The sequence below is a fragment of the Phyllostomus hastatus genome, unplaced genomic scaffold (genome assembly GCF_019186645.2).
Source record: "Phyllostomus hastatus isolate PE091 unplaced genomic scaffold, TTU_PhHast_1.1 phas_scaffold_114, whole genome shotgun sequence".
In the NCBI taxonomy this organism is placed as follows: Eukaryota; Metazoa; Chordata; class Mammalia; order Chiroptera; family Phyllostomidae; genus Phyllostomus; species Phyllostomus hastatus.
In genome coordinates, this window is record NW_025334006.1 from 7,548,951 (window position 1) to 7,565,952 (window position 17,002).

At 57.8% G+C, this 17,002-nt stretch overlaps 1 protein-coding gene across 2 annotated transcripts in view; it reads left to right on the top strand.

The window, feature by feature from the left end:
- The window catches only part of PLXNA4 (plexin A4), a 414,442-nt gene that overhangs the window by 371,412 nt on the left and 26,028 nt on the right, over positions 1-17,002 (top strand). For both annotated transcript variants that reach the window (XM_045855525.1, XM_045855526.1), the window contains exons 22-25: positions 1,118-1,386; positions 4,081-4,147; positions 4,948-5,094; positions 9,024-9,183. In XM_045855525.1, coding sequence (XP_045711481.1) covers positions 1,118-1,386; positions 4,081-4,147; positions 4,948-5,094; positions 9,024-9,183 — 643 coding nt within the window. The remainder of the gene's footprint in view (positions 1-1,117; positions 1,387-4,080; positions 4,148-4,947; positions 5,095-9,023; positions 9,184-17,002) is intronic.

Genomic DNA, 17,002 nt, shown 5'->3' on the forward strand with positions numbered 1-17,002 from the left:
AGCTGTTAAGAGGGCACACCCCACCCTGCGAGGTCCCCAGAAGGCTGAGTTGGAACAGTGTAAACCACGTGCCAACACGGCACATCGCACGTGGTGGCGCCCAAGAAGTGACATTGCCTGTTATTATTAGGACAAGTTGTGGAGATGCTGTTCTGAGGGGTTTGATGGACAAAGGAAGTAAAACATGTGCAAGGGGGTGGTCACAGTACCGAGACGGAGACCAATGGGGGACACGCAGCTAGGCACACAGGCCCGGCTGATGGCAAGGCGAGGCTGCCAAGTCTCCCTCATCCCTCCCTGTTCAGCACCTGTGGAGTGGGGAAGCGGGGAGCTGGGGCGGGGGGGACCGAGCAGGAGGGCAGCCGAGGCCTTGGGGAATGTGGGGTTGGCTGGGATGAGCTGCAGGGGGACTGGCCAGCACCCCCTGGCTCTGGTGAGTTCCCGCCTCTCCCGGTCTTCTAAGTACCAGCACGGCAGCAAGGGGAGTGGAAAGGGACCCGACTTGGAAACACGTGGGAGCGCCCGGCTTCCTGACCTGCGGGAGCTGCCGATGCCAGGCATCTGTGGTTCAAGGGCAGCGCTTCTCTCAGAGCTCAGGGTCAGACCCACAGGGCCCCTGCCCCGAAGTGGGCTTCTGGCTGACCGTATAAGGGCAGCGCCTGGGTCTGACTGGTCTCTGCCTCTAGCTGGCACCTGGCCCTGAGCCCAGAACCTAGAGGCCTCCCTGAATGAGTGGCATGAATGTTTGGGCTCTGCGTCTTCCACCTCGTGGGCTTTGGGCAAGCAGGGCTCTTGCTGCCTGGCTCGTCTTCCCCAGTCTCAAACCTCTAGAGTAAAGCAGGATAAAATCACCACCATTCAGCCAGTCGACTGTGTGTCAGGCTGTTCACTGCTGGCCTGGTCCTCAGTGCTCCCAGGAGCCCCAGGAGATGCCTGGCACAACACCTGGCACTAGACAAGGACTTGATGGCCTTAGCCAGGTGGGCACTGGCTGCTGTGTTGAGTGATGGTGTGGGATAGCCAAGAGCGTGCACAGCCCACCCCAGGGGGAACACCACTGGGCCCCACCAGCCTCGCCCTCTCAGGTGGCAGTCAGACCCCTGGGTCTCCTCCGCAGGTACCGGGCTACCGGCAGGAGCGCGTGGAGAAAGGCCTGAAGCTCTTCGCCCAGCTCATCAACAACAAGGTGTTCCTGCTGTCCTTCATCCGCACGCTTGAGTCCCAGCGCAGCTTCTCCATGCGCGACCGCGGCAACGTGGCCTCGCTCATCATGACGGTGCTGCAGAGCAAGCTGGAGTACGCCACTGACGTGCTGAAGCAGCTGCTGGCCGACCTCATCGACAAGAACCTGGAGAGCAAGAACCACCCCAAGCTGCTGCTCAGGAGGTGAGAGGCGGGTCCAGGGGTGGCAGGGGGCGACACAGGTCGAAGACCCACTACCCTGGCCACGCAGCCTGGCCCTCCTGCCTGTCAGGGAGACCAGGGTGGAGCTCCCAGAAGGAGCAGCCAAACCCCCCCACCCCCCGAGGTTCAGAACTCACCGGCCCAGAGGCCAGGTGCACCCATAGCTTCTTGGAAGAGCCCGTGCATCATGCCGGCACCAATAACTGGCCTCTGCCCATCTGCGCAGCCTGTTGTTTCTCATCTGCCCCTGTGTCTGCTCTGTCTCCTCCTCTCTCCGCCCTTCTCCTCCCCTGACTTTGACCCTTTTTACTGGAATTCTTCTCCTGTGGGATCTTCAGAGGCCTTTTTGGCATCCCCTGGCTTCCTCTAAATCAGAACTTGATTTAGGAGAGACACCCCAAGACCTCTCTGGACACCCGCCTCACCATCTCAGGATGGGAAGCATTAGCCCACCGCCACTCACACTGCTATCTGTCTGCTCTGGATCGCTCTGAGCCACATGTGACTACTTACATCTAAAGTAATTAAAAATGAATAAAATTTAAAGCCACTCAAGAGCTGATTGGAAATGCAGCCTCTCAGGTCCCTGCCCACGCACAGGGGATCAGAATCTGCATTCCAGCAAGAAACCTGGGTGATCCGAATGCGTACCAGAGTTTGAGAAATACAGTCCAGCCTGTGTTTGAACTAAAATCCTTCAGTGGCAACTGGGCAGCAGCAAGAATTTCCTGGCACCTGTTCAAGGCTCTGCACAGTCCGGGGTCGCCCACTCGGCACGATTGCTGCCTCATCCTGGACACTGGAAACCTGAGTGGTCACGTGTGAAGTGATAACCAGATCCTGTGGCTTTGGCCTTATAGGAAATAGAGACTCTCCAACTCTATCCACGCTGCCATTCACACTTCCCATGTACTTAAAGGGCATTTCTCCCCTAGGCTGTCAGTCCAGCATCTTTAGCCTTCCTGTAGACGAAGACAGAAAACTCCCATGTCCAGCCCTCTGCCTGGACCACCATTTACCACCCACCTCCTGACCTTGGTCTCTGGGTCTGAGGCAGGGCCTCCTGCTCGGTCCAGGGCATAGCTTTGGCCTTGAGAGGGTTGACCAGGCTTTCTCGGGTGCAGTGGGCATTCACCTGCACAGCTGCAAAGCTATCGACACACAGGCGCAGGTGCACAGCTTCGGAAACAGCCAGGTTCATGTTGATTTGTGTTTTACTTCCAGCATGCAGCCACCCACCGGCGTAATCCTGGGGCTGCCAAGGCCTGCCACAGCTCCCGCCGCACCTTTCCAGGCGTGGTCTCTCTCCGACTCTGGTGTTTCCTGCTCTCATTTTCTTTTCTTTTTTTTTAAGATTGTATTTATTTATTCTTAGAGAGGGAAGGGAGGGAGAAAGAGAGAAACATCAATGTGCAGTTGCTGAGGGTCATGGCCTGCAACCCAGGCATGTACCCTGACTGGGAATCGAACCTGCGACACTTTGGTTCGCAGCCTGTGCTCAATCCACTGAGCTACACCAGCCAGGGCTGCTCTCATTTTCTATTCGCTCTCTCAGATGCCCACTCTCCTTCCTGCCCACCTTCGTCTCCTTTCCTTCTTCCTGCCCTTGGCCGCCCCGCTCCTCTCAATAATCTTTCTTCTTTTCTCCTCTCAGCTTCGCTCTGTGCTGGCAGCTGCCCTGCTGCCTTGGGATTTTAGTTAATGGTATCTTTGGGCAACTGCAACTTTCAACTCTGTGTAAACGTGCCTAGATGGGCCGGTTTCTCCCTGGAGCTGACTACACCCTTAGTACAAGGTTGACCATAGTTTGTTTTCTCCAAGTGGGTGCAACCGACAGTGGCCTTCGGCCAGTAACACTGCTACCATATCTTCATGTCCAAAGTAAAAGAATAAATGGACTTGGGTAACAGCACGAAAGATGCAAGTTAGACTCAACAAAGAACTTTCTGTTATTGCAAATGAAACACTGGAAGGGTCCCCAGGGGAAGCTCCAAAGCACATGGAGACCTTTGAAACAGGACAATGTGCTGGGTAGCCGTGCGGTTCCGTGTTGCTGTCAGCTCTGAGTCTTCCGCTTTGGCGACAAAGTCAGTCTCGTTCGGCCTTTTTGCCGTGACCCCCTGCCCCTGCCGCCTTCCTTTCTATCGTCTGCCAAATCAGTATCTCCCAGGTTTTTTTGTTTTCTCGCCTCAAGTAACTAAAGTTCTCTAAGGCTGTATGGCCCAATGTGATCACTATGAGGCACATGTGATTTTTAATCTACATTAATCAAAGAAAGAAAATGAAAAATTCAGCTCCTCAGATACACTAGCTGCTCTCCGGGTGCCCGGTAGGCACGTAAGGCTGGTGGCTGCCGTACCAGAGGGCGCGGGGAGAGTGTTCCCCTAATCACAGAAAGTGCACGGCGCAGCTCTAAGCCACTCCCACCGGACCCACGGGGAGCCTGACGCCCAGAACATCACGTCCCAGCCTGGGAGGCACAGCTTGTCCCATCGCTGTGGGGTGTCCACATGTCCGTAGACTCAAGTATTCTTTAGGATTCTTAAGATTTGACCCGAAAACCTCAGGGAGCAAGGCCCACACAGACCTCTTCCCCTGCTTCCCCAGTCCTTGGGGTCTGACCAGCTGCTTCTGTCTTTGTCGTCCTCTGCTGGTGCCCTTGGTGACGGGTGACAGGACTGAGTCAGTGGCCGAGAAGATGTTGACCAACTGGTTCACCTTCCTGCTCTACAAGTTCCTCAAGGTACGACTGGCTGCGGGGGCCCCCTGGCCTCTGTTTCCCGCCAGCCCCGCAGCCACCTGCATCCTCCCCGGGCTGCCCCATTTCCCTCCCGGCCCTCGAGCCCTCACTCCCCAGGGCCTGGCTGCTGGTACCCCACCCAGAAATGCGGGTCCCCCAGTCACTGAAGAAGTGGGTTACCGGCCATGTCAGAAGACAGAGCCCCGCGGGCTGCTTTCTCCCATGTGAGAGGACATGAGCCTTTGAGAGGGCCCTGCAGCAGCCCTTAGCTAAGAACAATCCACCCCTCGCTTGCCTGTGTTCCCTCTCCCTCCCCCTCCCACCCCTGCCAGTCCCAGACTTACTGAGGCTGAGCAGGGCCCCGGGCAGGTACAGAAGGCGCCTGTGGCAGCAGAGTAGTCGATGATGTGCCTGGGATTTGGAAGTGCCTGACATCCAACTATTGACTTTTTTTGCTAAGCATTCACCCCACTGGGGACTGACCTCGGGCCCAAGATGGGGCTGCAGAGAAAGCGGGGTGGCGTGGGGCAGGGAGAAGGCACGGAGAGGGGACAGGAGGCAGGGAAGAGGAGAAGAGTGTAGGGCAGGGCAGATGGGACAGGATGCTGTGGCCGAAAGGTCCCGGGGAGACCTACCTCTGAAGGAGGAAGCGCAACACCCAGGCGTAAAGCAGGTGGGAGCAGGCGGAGAGGGTGGAAAGCGGAGAAGCGGACAGCAGCCCTTTGGGGAAGCAGGGCCGTGGGAGGCTGGGCCCTCACGCCCGGTGGCCCAGCGTCTGCCCAGCGTGGTTCTCTCGTGCCCAGGAGTGCGCCGGGGAGCCCCTCTTCTCGCTGTTCTGCGCCATCAAGCAGCAGATGGAGAAGGGGCCCATCGACGCCATCACGGGCGAGGCCCGCTACTCGCTGAGCGAGGACAAGCTCATCCGCCAGCAGATCGACTACAAAACCCTGGTAAGCCAGCCCGACGGCCTTCCTTCCCCCGGGGCCCTGGGCAACGGCCTATGGCCCTGTCCAGCCCCTGCCCAGTACCCGCCGGGCAGAAGTCACAGTGGAAATGCTAAACAGCTGCCTCTCCAGGTTTGCCCACCGAGAGGGTCCAGCCAGCTGATCCACCTGTGCGTCTCACCCCAATGTCCTCTGTACCGCCACCACCACACCGGGGCTTCTGGGTTTGGAGACCAGTAGCTCAGACACACCTGAGCAACCCTCCACCAAGAGACTAGTGGGGTTCCGGGCCGGTGCACTGAACTCTGGGGCCCTAAGCCCCTGCCGGCCGCTGGCTGACTGGCTGAGCCCCTGAAAGAACACCTCCTGTCTCGTCAGTTCTCCCAGCGAGGAGAGGGGGCACTTTCATGCAAACAGCAGGTTGGGGCAGGAAAGAGTTCCTTGTGCTTTGGAAGCCGCCCTCTGCCTACTGGGTTAAACTGAAATAGGGTGTGACCCAAGCTGTACCATGTGAGGCCAGAATACCTAGTGATGAAGGCGTTGGTCCAGGGAATGGGGGGCATCCCCTCCATCAAGGTTAGACCCCCGTCTCCTGACAGAAACCGCCACCCTAGGAGACGGCACAGCTCAGTGTGTGGGAGCATGGGGCTGGAAACAGGCAGACCGGGGGGAGCCCGGACTCTGCTTCCGACCAGCTGGGCGGTTTGGGTGCATCTTAGCCTTCATCTCTCTGAGTTGGGGTTTTTCTGGAAAAGAAAAGGGGAGTAACACTAGAACCTACTAAAACAGAGATGACAATACCACGGAGCTGCCTGAGTTGTGCCGAGGAGGAGGCGGGGGTAGGTGTGCCAGGGGCTGAGCCGGGCGGGGGGAGCGCTCTCGGCGGCTGGCTCCCAGGGCCCCGCGGCCTCGGTCCCACCAGGCCCGTCCACGGGCTGCCCGTCTCTCCAGGCCTGGGAGCCTGTGCTCAGGCGGCGTTGGAGAGAGTAGTGTTCTCCCAGCAGGCCCTCCGCAGGGAAGGGGAGAGGAAGTGGAAAGAGGGAAAGAGAAAATAAGAAAGAAGTTGGGTGCCGGGGCTGATGCGCTATGGAGCCCGAGAGGGGAAGGCAGACACCAGATGGGACTTAAACCCACGATGGGGAGATGAAGCAGGAGGCAGGCCAGGCGTGGCCGAACCAGACAGGGCTGGGGAGCCAGGGAGGACCCCAGGCACAGAGGCCAGCTCGGGGACCATCCCTGCCACTCTGAACAGAGGCGTTCCTGCCGTCTGGGAGTGAGGCCACCCTAACGCACCTGTGCTACCCCATCTTCAGAGGCCCGGGAAGCCCAGCCTCGTCCTGATGGACCTGCCAGGGCTGGCTCGGTCGCTGAGCCTTGAAGGGGCAGCGTGGGGCCGGGGTCCCTGCTTCCTTGCGGGCATGGTGTGCTATGGAGGGGAGTCAGAGGCTCTGACTAAAATGGGAAAGGGAAGAAACCCTTCCAAAAATAGAGACCTGAATAGACTTCTTAATGAGCTAGAACTGCCGTTGGAACATCTCCTGCCTGATCTCTCTCCCTTCGCTCCCTTTCTTTCCCCTCTCATTGGAGGCTCCCCAGCATTGAATCCAACACAATGAGCTGTAATAATGCTCTGCACCCAAATTGCAGGACCCTTTATTCCGGAGGCCGGAGTATTGTTAGCAGGGCTAGCTCAGGCTCACTTACAGAGCATGTGAGGAGGGGGGAGGGGTCGGGCAAGGGCATCAGGAAGTTGGAAACCCCTGGGGAAGGTGGGGCGGTGGGGGGGGGGGAGAGAAATTGCAATCGTTTTGCCCAGAGAAGAAATTTGGCTGCAGGGAGATTTAACAGCCACCCTTAGGCTTGTGAAAGGAGCAGTCTGGGCTGACAGGAGACTGCAGGAGGAAGGGGTGGGGGGGATAGAAAGTCGCAGAATTTGGCCGTGGTGGGTGGAGCCCAGGGTGCGCTGGGTGAACCGAGGGTAACCTTGTTCTTGGCAGGAGGGAAAAACACGGAGAATGAGACAGGTGCTGACAGGCTCCGGGATGGGTCACTCCATAGCAGCTGCCCCACTTAAGTGTTGAGTGGGTAATTGCATTGATTCTGGAACTTGGACCAGGGCCCTGCGGCAGGGAGTGCCCATCGGCACCCCCTGGGGGTCTGCTCAATGCTGGATGATCACCCGAGAGCCTGCTACAATGCAGAATGCCAAGCACCCTGTCAGGCCTCTGAGTCAGAATCTGCATTTTAGCACACCCTTCGGTGATCCTGGTCTCATTCAAGTGTGAGGAACACTGACGTAGCAGAAAAAAGTTCGCTCAGAAACTAGCCACGGGGCATGGGAGTGGAGGTGGGGAGGGCATTTCTGGCGGGACCTGTGGCGTGGCCAGTGGTTGGGGAACCCTGTCCCTCAGTGGGGCCACTGCTGCTTCTCTGGGTGCCGTGAGCTTCCCACGGAGCTCTCACGTGGCCACCGTGGACCCTGCACAAGGAGAAGTGTCAGGAGAGCATGCTCAGGCGACAGCCTGTCCTCCTGGTCTCTCGGGGAGGGAGCCCAGAACAAGCTGCACTGCAGCCTAGGGGAGGCCAGGCCGCCCCACCGCTGGCCCAGAGCACAGGACAGCGGGCAGGCCAGGCTCCCAGAGAGGCTGGGAGGGCCGGGGAGGAGGAGGCTTTTAAAGGGCAGAGCGGCTGGGAGAGGGCACTCCGAGGGGCCCCCTGGTTCAGAGTTCCTCCCACCATTGTTTTCAGATTAGGACATTTCGAAAATGAGGGAGTTTGGGTTTTATAGTTGTAGGAGGTTTTTTTCATCTTAATGGAAGAAGCATGTTCCCACTTGAGCTCATAGCAGTCTGGCCGCTAATGAAAGGCAGGCGTCCGGGGGCCGGGGTTCTGATTGCCACCACATGCAGCAGGAGCCGTGGGGGTGGGGGAGGCTGCTGTCCGTCCGCACACCAGACGGGCAGTGGGGGACGGTTGGGGTGGGGGCGTGCAGTGAGAGCCCAGAGAGGGCGGGCTTGGGCTGCAGGGCCGGAGGGAGGTGGGCGTGGCGTGGCCACTAGACGGCACCTGAGCCCCACCGCACCCACCCAGGGTCCCACCCAGTCTCATCCACGGAGGGAGGGCCCACTCAGAAAACAGCCAAGAAGAAAAGTCTTTGGAAACAGCCCAGACATTTTTAAAGGAAAGGATAGAGTTTGGTGCTTTAAGCAAAGTCTTAACTCTTCCAACTAGTCCCAAAAAGAGAAATGGAGGTCCCCAGCCCAGGGTGGCCTCTTCCCCCAGCACAAGGCTTCAGGTCCAGATCCAGGAAGGGATCGCAGGCGGCCGGACCCTAAAGTGTTTGTTTTAAGAACACTTTACGCTTCTCCGAGCCTCTGCCAACTTCGATCATCCCGAAACCCTCACAAACCCGAATCTTGCAAAGTCCTGTGAGACAGGCGCCAGAGTCGCATGAGTGTGAGTGTGTGTGCAGCGAGTGACTAGACAGGCAGACTGCTGACACACACAGACGCGGCCAGGCGTCTGAGAGGTGGGCGAGGGTCTGGGCATGCGCCCTCATGTGCGCGCACGTGTGGGAGTAGAGAGCACATGCATGCGTGCGTTACTGTCCAGTCTCATGCAGATTCCCCTCACGCCTCCTCCTGCCTGGACATTGTTCTCCTTGGGGAAAAAAATCAGGATTTTAATGACGTTCATCAAGTGTGCAGCTCCTACTCCTGCAATGACACTGAAGTCACGGCACCTTCCCGCTGCTTGTAGGACAAGAAGGGCGGAGGGCTTGGTGGGGACACAGCTGGGCTGGGCTCTCCCACCCCTGTCCAGTCCAGCCGTGTGCAGAGGCGGAGCTGGTCAGCACAGGAACCCGCAATGCTGCTGGGAATCTCCAAGCTCTTCCTGCTGCCCTTCCCCCACCTCCGTCTCTCCCCCTGCCCCAGGTCCTAAGCTGTGTCAACCCAGACAACGCCAACAGCCCCGAGGTCCCAGTGAAGATCCTCAACTGCGACACCATTACTCAGGTCAAGGAGAAGATCCTGGACGCCATCTTCAAGAATGTGCCCTGCTCCCACCGGCCCAAGGCTGCAGACATGGACCTGGGTGAGTCGACGGTCCACCCGGGAGCTGTCTTGTGATTGGTCAGGAGCACCTGGCACTCAATGGGGGAACCAGGGTGCACGGAGAAGGCTCACTCGGCCCCAGGAGCCCAGGGAAGAGGGGTGCACCTTCATGGCGACTTAGTGAGCAATAGGCAGAGAGGGGCTACGGTCTGCTGGCCATCGAGTGCTTCTGGGGGCTTTGGATGAGCTGAGGGGTGGGCGTGGGGGCGTCCTCTCTGCACCGAGGGGCTTCTAGTCTCAGCCTTTGTGGTCAGAGGTCATGCCACCGCCTTTGCTGCGCCCCCAGGCTCTGCCCTCACCCTCTGTTCTGTCTCTGTGAGTTTTGCTGACTACCTGAGGCACGAGGGATCTGGGTCAGCGATGGAGCATGGAGGAGAGAGGAGAGAAAAATGAGCTCTGGCAGCCTAGTGGGGAGCGGGATGGCATTGCATTTGAGTGTTCCATGAATAGATCGCATAGCCTACATAAACAGGGGCAAGGCCACTTAGGGCCAGCTGTACGTAGACCCAGTTATGACTTGCCTGAGTGTTTAATAAGGAATCTTCCTGGGGAAACCCCAGCAGGGAGCCCCCCCCCACAGAGACCAGGGCTGAAGAGAGGCAGTTTGGCAAATGGGTCAGTGTCAAACACACCTGAATTTGAGTCCTGGGGCCCCCAAGTCTAGCTGTGAGACTGAGGTCAAGTTATTTAATCTTTCTGTGACGTAGTCTCTTTGCCTATAACATGGAGATAATAGTACCCGCCTCACTGCGAGAATGAAACGAGATGCATGCACAGCGTTGGAATGCCGTGCCTGGCCCCTGGCACACACGCAGTCAGCGCTGGCTGCGGCCAGTACCGGTTGGGAGAATAATACTCGTAAGGAAACCGCGTGTGTCTGTTTGCAGATCCCGGCCATGGAAGGAAGGGCATTTATGGGTGGGTGTGTGAGCTTGCGACTGGTGGGCAACTGTGGCAACACAGGGGAGGGAGGACCTCCAGAGGCCCCTAATCCATCCATCTGGCCCCAAAGCTGCCTTCAGCTAAGCCACGGGCATCTGCGCTAGTTTCTAAAATCCACAGCGAATCCTCGCCCTTTCCCATTGCCGTGCCCCACCCAAATTCTGATGCCCGAAGACGCAGGACCAGGAGGTTCTGCTCACTCACCGTGGGTTTTACTGCTTCACTTCACCCCGTCTCCTCTGGCAGGGCTGCTGGCGGGATGTGTTTGGCCCCACGCCTGGAGCTCGGGTGCCCGGGGAGAGAGAGTGGGTGAGCACGTGCTCTCCTTCACTTTGGAGGCGTGTCTGTGTGTGTCATTTCCGGAAGGAAGGCAGGGAGGGAGGGAGGGAGGGAGGGAAGAAATGTTCAAGTTGGTGGCAGGGGGGGGGGGGTGGGCACTGGTCCCTGGAGTCAGGTTGGACATTTGTGTCCACATGCGGTGACTGTTGCCATGAGGGTCCCACAGACTGATGAAGGGAAGGGGCCTGTTGCAGAGCCAGTGGGGGACAAAACGTCACTGGGAAGAAAGAGCCCTGCCCCCCTCTGTGCCCACCACCCCCAGACAACTAAGTGGGCTGCTCCCCAGTGGCTGTCCCAGGGAGCATCCACCGTCCTTTAGTTTTTTAAGGGAGCCATGGCCGTGGCCACACTTGGCTGCTCAGGGTCCCTCTCTACGACGTGGAGAGAGGGTGGTGCTGACACAGTGGGGCTAAGAGGAGGAGCTGCTGCGAGTGGCTTCCTGCTGGAAGGCGACTTTGGAACGGTGGTGCAGAGCCCAGGAGGGGCTCCTGTGTGTGGTGCAGACAGACTGTGTGCTTCTGGTGCTCCAGAATGGGGCGACTTCCCACGACAGGGAGCACCGAGTGTCTGCTCAAGCCTCCACCCGAAGCACCGACATGCAGCTGTGCGCTGGAACTCCTCTGGTGATGGGTGGGGAAGAGCACAGACACCCTGGAGTGGATCTCTGGAGGGCGGAGCCCTCTGAGAGCAGAGTCAGGGGTCAGCTCTCCTGGGCCAGCTTGGTTGCCCAGAGAGAGGTCACTCCTGTGGCTGGTAGATGCAGCTCAAGACCAGGCCTCCCCATCTTATTAGTGCTAGAAAATTGCTCCCTTAAAAGGCCTGGGGGTGCAGGCCCAGCGAAGCAGGTGGTTGATGGAAAGAAATCAGGCCCCCCACAGCCACAGTGATAAACCATCTGGAGTGGAGGCCGCAGCCCCAGCTCAGCCGCAGCCGAGTCCTGCATCCACGCGGAGGGAAGGCAGCCCGAGCTGTGCGGCCCCCGGGACCTGCCTGAGGGGTGCGCTCTGCCAAGCTGGAGGCTGCTCAGGCCAGGGAAAGGCCACATGCTTGCGGGAGGGGGAGGGTCCCCTGCACCGTGCTCACACTCCAGGTACCAAGAGAGCAAAGGGGCCACCTCTCCTATCGAAGGTGCTGCTGGGGAGGATGCAGGGGCCGCCCTGGGGGACAAGGCCTCCACAGCAGGGACAGATGACGGGCAGAGGCCAAAGAAGAGCCCCAGGGGGGCGGGGTGGCCTAGTTGTGTTGAACTAACAAAGGCCTCTCGGACGGGTGTTTTTCTGAGGCACGTCTTTTTTTTTTTAATTAAACCCTGCATTTAGAGCTGCCCCCAGCACCCCAGCCTTCTTTCTGCAAAAGCCCATTGGCATGGTGTAACATGGGAAGTGGGGCCCCTCAGAGGCCCAAATGCTTCTCCTGTGCAATTAGGCTCAGCCTCAAGACCCCCGAGAGCAGAGGGAAGCAGGGTGAGCTTTTCCATCCTGTAGGTGAAAGTGCTTTGAAAGACTAAAAGCAATTTACAAGTATAAGGTGTGATTGTTATAAAAAAAATAATCTATGCCAAAGGGAAGTGTAACACACAGGCAAGCAGAGGCCTCCCTCAGCCACACACGCGGGCAGAGGGGGGACAGCCCCACCTCCCCGCCTCCCCCTCCCCAGACCTCCGCCCACAGCTTGGGGCGCTGGGCAGAGACGCCTTCCCCCTCCCCCTGCCCCGCCCCGAACCCGACATCGGCCCCTGGCCAGGCCAGGACACCTGTCCCAGGGCAGCTCAGAAGGAAGCAAAGGCATTTTCAACTACTGCTGAAACTGTCCCCAAGTAAATCCTGTCCCCACGTTCTCCTCTGCCTTGCATCACCCCCATAGCTCCGGGCCTGGCTGAGCCCCTCAGTCCTGACACTTGGGCGCACTGTTCCTCAGATGGAAGGTCCCCACTTTTGCCATGCCCCACCTTTGCCAGACTTTTCCGGGCTTTAAGGAAGCAAGGTGGGGAGCTGTACTCATCAGGGCTCCCTGGAGAGACACACGTGTGCAGGTGGGAGGTGCAAGTTCACGTGTGCGGGTGGGCAGGCATGCAGACAGGTGGGAAGTTGGCTCACGTGATTACCGAGTCTTCCTCCGGTCAGGCCGCTGTGACGTGTCTCAGACTGGGTGGCTTTAAGCAACAGCTGGCAGGTCTGGTGTCTGGTGAGGATCACTTCCTGATTGGCACCTTCTCCCTGTGTCCTTGCCTGGCTGAAGGGACAAGGGATCCTCTGGGGTCCCTTTGGTGAGGGTGCAAACACCATTCCCGAGGGCTCTCATGACCTCATGACCTCATCACCTCCCAGAGGCCCCACCTCTTCGCACCATCACATGGGGGTTAGGTTCTGACATGTGAACTTTGGGGACACGCACATCCAGTCTGTAGCATGCGGCTGCACACCGGGGAAGAGCTGGCATGGCAGTTCAAGTCCAAAAGCCATCTGCTGGCCGACTTTCCTCCTGCTCGGGCAGGTCCGTGTCTTGTTATCTGAGGCCTTCGCCTGAGTGAGGTCCACCCACACTATGGAGGACACTTTGATTTGCGCACAGTCTACCAGTTTAAATGTTAATGTCACCTAAAAACTCCCTCACAGAAACATCCAAACTAACGCTGGACCACAGATCGGGGTGCCGTGGCCCAGCCAAGATGACACACAAAACTGACCATCACAGGAGCCAAAGTGAAGGACCCAGGGCCTGCCTGCATTTCAGTCTGTTGGCATCTAGGGAGGACACCATGCGGCGGGGGCGGGGACTGCGCTGGGGCAGACTGGGCTTTGGGAGCCCTCAGAGGACAGTGCCGAGGCCCCCCCTGCCCCTGTAACTGGAAAACACACCGGTGTTCGGGCTGCCTGTCACTACCAAATCCAATTAAGCACCGACAGTGACTGAATCTTTTATAGGCGCTTTATTCAGATGGCCGGCGATCCGAGAAGATGGCGGGTTCATACCCTAACAAACCATCTTACTCTTTCTTTCCCAGCCAGATCTCTTATAAGGGGGTTGGGGGAGGGCAAACAAGGTGTCAGCGAAAGCCTTTGAAATTCAACAGTTGCCTCCAAGGGAGAAGGGTAGTTGCTTGCTTCTTCCTGGTACAGATGTCTCCAGACAAGGTAATCTCCAGCCAGTGCCCCAGGAGGTCAACTGCTTATTCTCAGACACCAGGATGGGCCTTATCTGTAGTTACTGAAACAAAAACTTAACATACACATTACTTGCTAGATTTATGACTATTTACCTTAAACTAAATTTTCCCAAGTCTTAAGCCCCTATCACCCCCACTCTGCTCTGCGTGAGGCTGTCCTCACCAGGTTTGCATCTCTTGCTTTTCTAAACTCTTCAACCAGTGTATCCTAAGAGGGTACCTCGGGGCAAGCTCTGTGTCAGGCACAGGGGTACCAATGCAAATAGGAAGAGTCCTCATTTCTCCACACAGTAGCGGAAAGCAAGATACCCCTCTTTCTGAGCCATGGGAATCTCTCTGTCTCCTCCCTACACTCCCCAGAGGAAATAATTGGCACCATTCTGTTCCACTGTGCAGAGGGATCCGCAGCCCAGAGAAGCACCGTGCTCTCCGGGCCACACAACGGGGAGGTGGAGAGAACACCCACCTCTGCCAGCGCATCCTCTGCAGCGGGCCTTGACCTCCAGAGATTCCTCTGGTTTAATGCAAATGCTCTATCAATAGCCCCCGGAACTCCGCCACCCCCTCTGTCTTGCTATTCAAGTCCTGCTGAAAAGATGTATTTTTTCAAATAAGTAATTCCTGTATGCAATAGAAAGATACACTATCTTCTGAGTGAAATATAAAGAGTTCACAGCAGCTGTCTCCCCAGTTTGCATTTTCCGTTGCACCTGATGGGAAGGACAGATAAAGATAATGGGATTTTTTTTTCTTTCTTATTTCACCTCCCTCTCTCCCTGGAAGGTGGAAGTGTAACAAATTGGATTGTGAGTGTGTCTGTCCTTTGTGCGGGGAGCCTGGAGCAGGGCACCGGGCTGCGGGGCAGGAGCTGGCGGAGAGGTCAGAGCTAGCTTTTCTCTCGGTGCCATCCCCATGAATACCGAGGTCACCTTTCCTCCTTCCTCTGCCCACCACTTGCCTTTTTAACTCTTCTTCGACCCAGCACACCGCTGGAGTGACACCGGAGCCTCTGTGTTCCGTATGCAAGCACATCCTTCAAGCTCTAGCTCGTCTCGCCTCAATGGAGTGGCGTGGCGTAACCGTTTCCTTTAGCTCCTGCGTCCCCCAAAGAGCAACAACTAGCCAGTGCGGGGTGCTTCACCGTTCACAAAGTCCTAGAGCCTCAGATGCAGGCGGCACAGTTCTGTTTAGGCATTTCTTCTTTTAGTTTCTCATACAATCTTTTTTTTTTTAAACAAAAACTATTTAGATGGTGCACCCTCTGCTCCCAGGTCAGGTTTTCAGACCTTGTTCACGGTGACACTGAGCTCTTCGGTGATGCCTGCCCCGCCCTGCACTGTGGAGTGGTGGCGCCTGCCCTGAACTGTGGAGTGGCCGGGGGCTGGGGTTGCCACGCTCTCCGCCTGGCACCTCCTTGATCTCACCTGCTAACAGGTGCGCGGCAGTGGAGTCAGGTCTCCTCCTCCAGATTCCTGCTCAGGCCCCTGCTGCGGGAGGTAGAGTGGGCTCTGTGGGCTTGGTGTGTGCCCCTGGTGAGCACCTGCTGTCTGTTCCCCCGGTTGAGGAAAGGCGGCCAGGGTGGAGCGCAGCCCATCCCGTGGATCCTCGTGAGAGTTGACTCAGCCAACTCTAACCAGCCTGTGGCATCTCCTTCCTCCCCTGTCCTCTGACATCAGCTCCTCCTAAAGCTTCCCTCAATGGGTCGAGCGCAGAAGGTGGTAGAACAACTGAACTGGGGCTGGAGGGGGTGGGGTTGTCATAAAGCCTTCCAGGTCCGCCACCTGGGTGAAACGGGATGTGTGCGTGAATGTGTGCATGCATGCATCTGTGTGCACATGTGTGCACATGCACTTGTGTGTGCCATGGCTCCCACATGCCACAAGGGTCGGAGCTAGTGTGGGGCTGTGCCCCTGGATGAGGATTTGCCTCTCAGAGAGCTGGGCCAGTGATGTACTGGGTTCTGATGTCTCCTTCTGGGGTCAGCTTGCAGATGAACCCCCACTTTTTCTTTTTTTTTAATATATTTTACTGATTATGCTACTACAGTTGTCCCATCCCACTTTTTCCCTAGATGCCTTTTCACAAACTCGGGGTGCGCCATGGTGCTCCCAGCTGCTCTCCCCTGGACTCTCCAAGCACTCCCTGCTCTGTCTCCTGGACATCCCGGCACTGACGCCCCTGCCCACTGCCTTACCCCGGGCTGGAGGGCAGCTGTCTTTGGTGGGCCCCCCTCCCGTCCCTGTCTCGTTCACCCACTGTCCCTGTGGCCTTCAGCTCCACCCCAGACGCCTTGGCCTGGCGAGCCACACCGCCCTTATCGCACTTCCTGACTTGGGTGTGCCTCTGCTGCCCCTTCTTTCCACTGTCTCCCACAAAGCTGCACTTGCATGGACCCCTAGAAGCATCACATAAATGGCACCTTTGGACCGGGACTCCTGTCCCCATGCTAAGTGAGGCAGAAGGCTATTGTCGCTTCAGCACTCAGCCCAGGCAGCCTCCCCTCCCCCACCCCTCAGACCCTGCTCTCCCCCCACCCCCATCCAGCTCTCATCACCATCACCGAGAGCCCCTGACTCGTGGTTCCCCTGCACAGCCTGGCACCCTGGCAGCCCTGTAGGGGTAGAGGCTTTTCTTCTGTCTCCATGTTGACCTCTGTGCCACGTCCTGCTGGCGCAGAGCCTGGCACACCGTGGGCACTCGGGACACAGTGTCGGAGCAAGGGCGTGAGAATGCAGCTCCACGACTTCCTGGACCTGGATGTCCAACGTGGCGGCTGTAAGAGGCACCTCTCATTGGATGGGGCCCCGTCCAGAGCAGGCACTGTGAGGGGTCCCTACGTCTCAGGGTTCCTCAAGGCTGTCGCCAGGCTTGGTGCTTCATGTCGTTTGGCGCCTTGAGGTGTTTTCCAGTCTCTCACTGTGCCCAAGGCAGGTAGAGCTGTCCTGGAGGCTGGACATTCTTCCAGAGGACGGTGGCTACTGGCCGCACTGTCGCATTTTCGTGTTCTAATGGGGTCATCGCATGCATAGCAAGGTGTGGGCAGAAAAGGGAGATATTTTTAGGGCTGTTTTCATAGGCCAGCCTGGAGGAGCCTATCTGGCGGAGAACACGCTTGGGGGGAGAATGCAGGATCAGAAGACCTGGGTTCTACTGATTTCCATAACTGCTGTTAAAACTAAGCACATGTGAATAAGCAACAGTGCACATAGCCCAGTGTGTGGGGCCTCGTGAGGCTGAGCTTACCAGCCACGTGCACTGCCAAGGTCACCAGGCTGCTGTCCTTGATCTGAGGGTGGCAGGCCTGCCTCACCGTCAGCTGGTCCAGCCTGTACCGGGGACAGGGGGGGTCCTT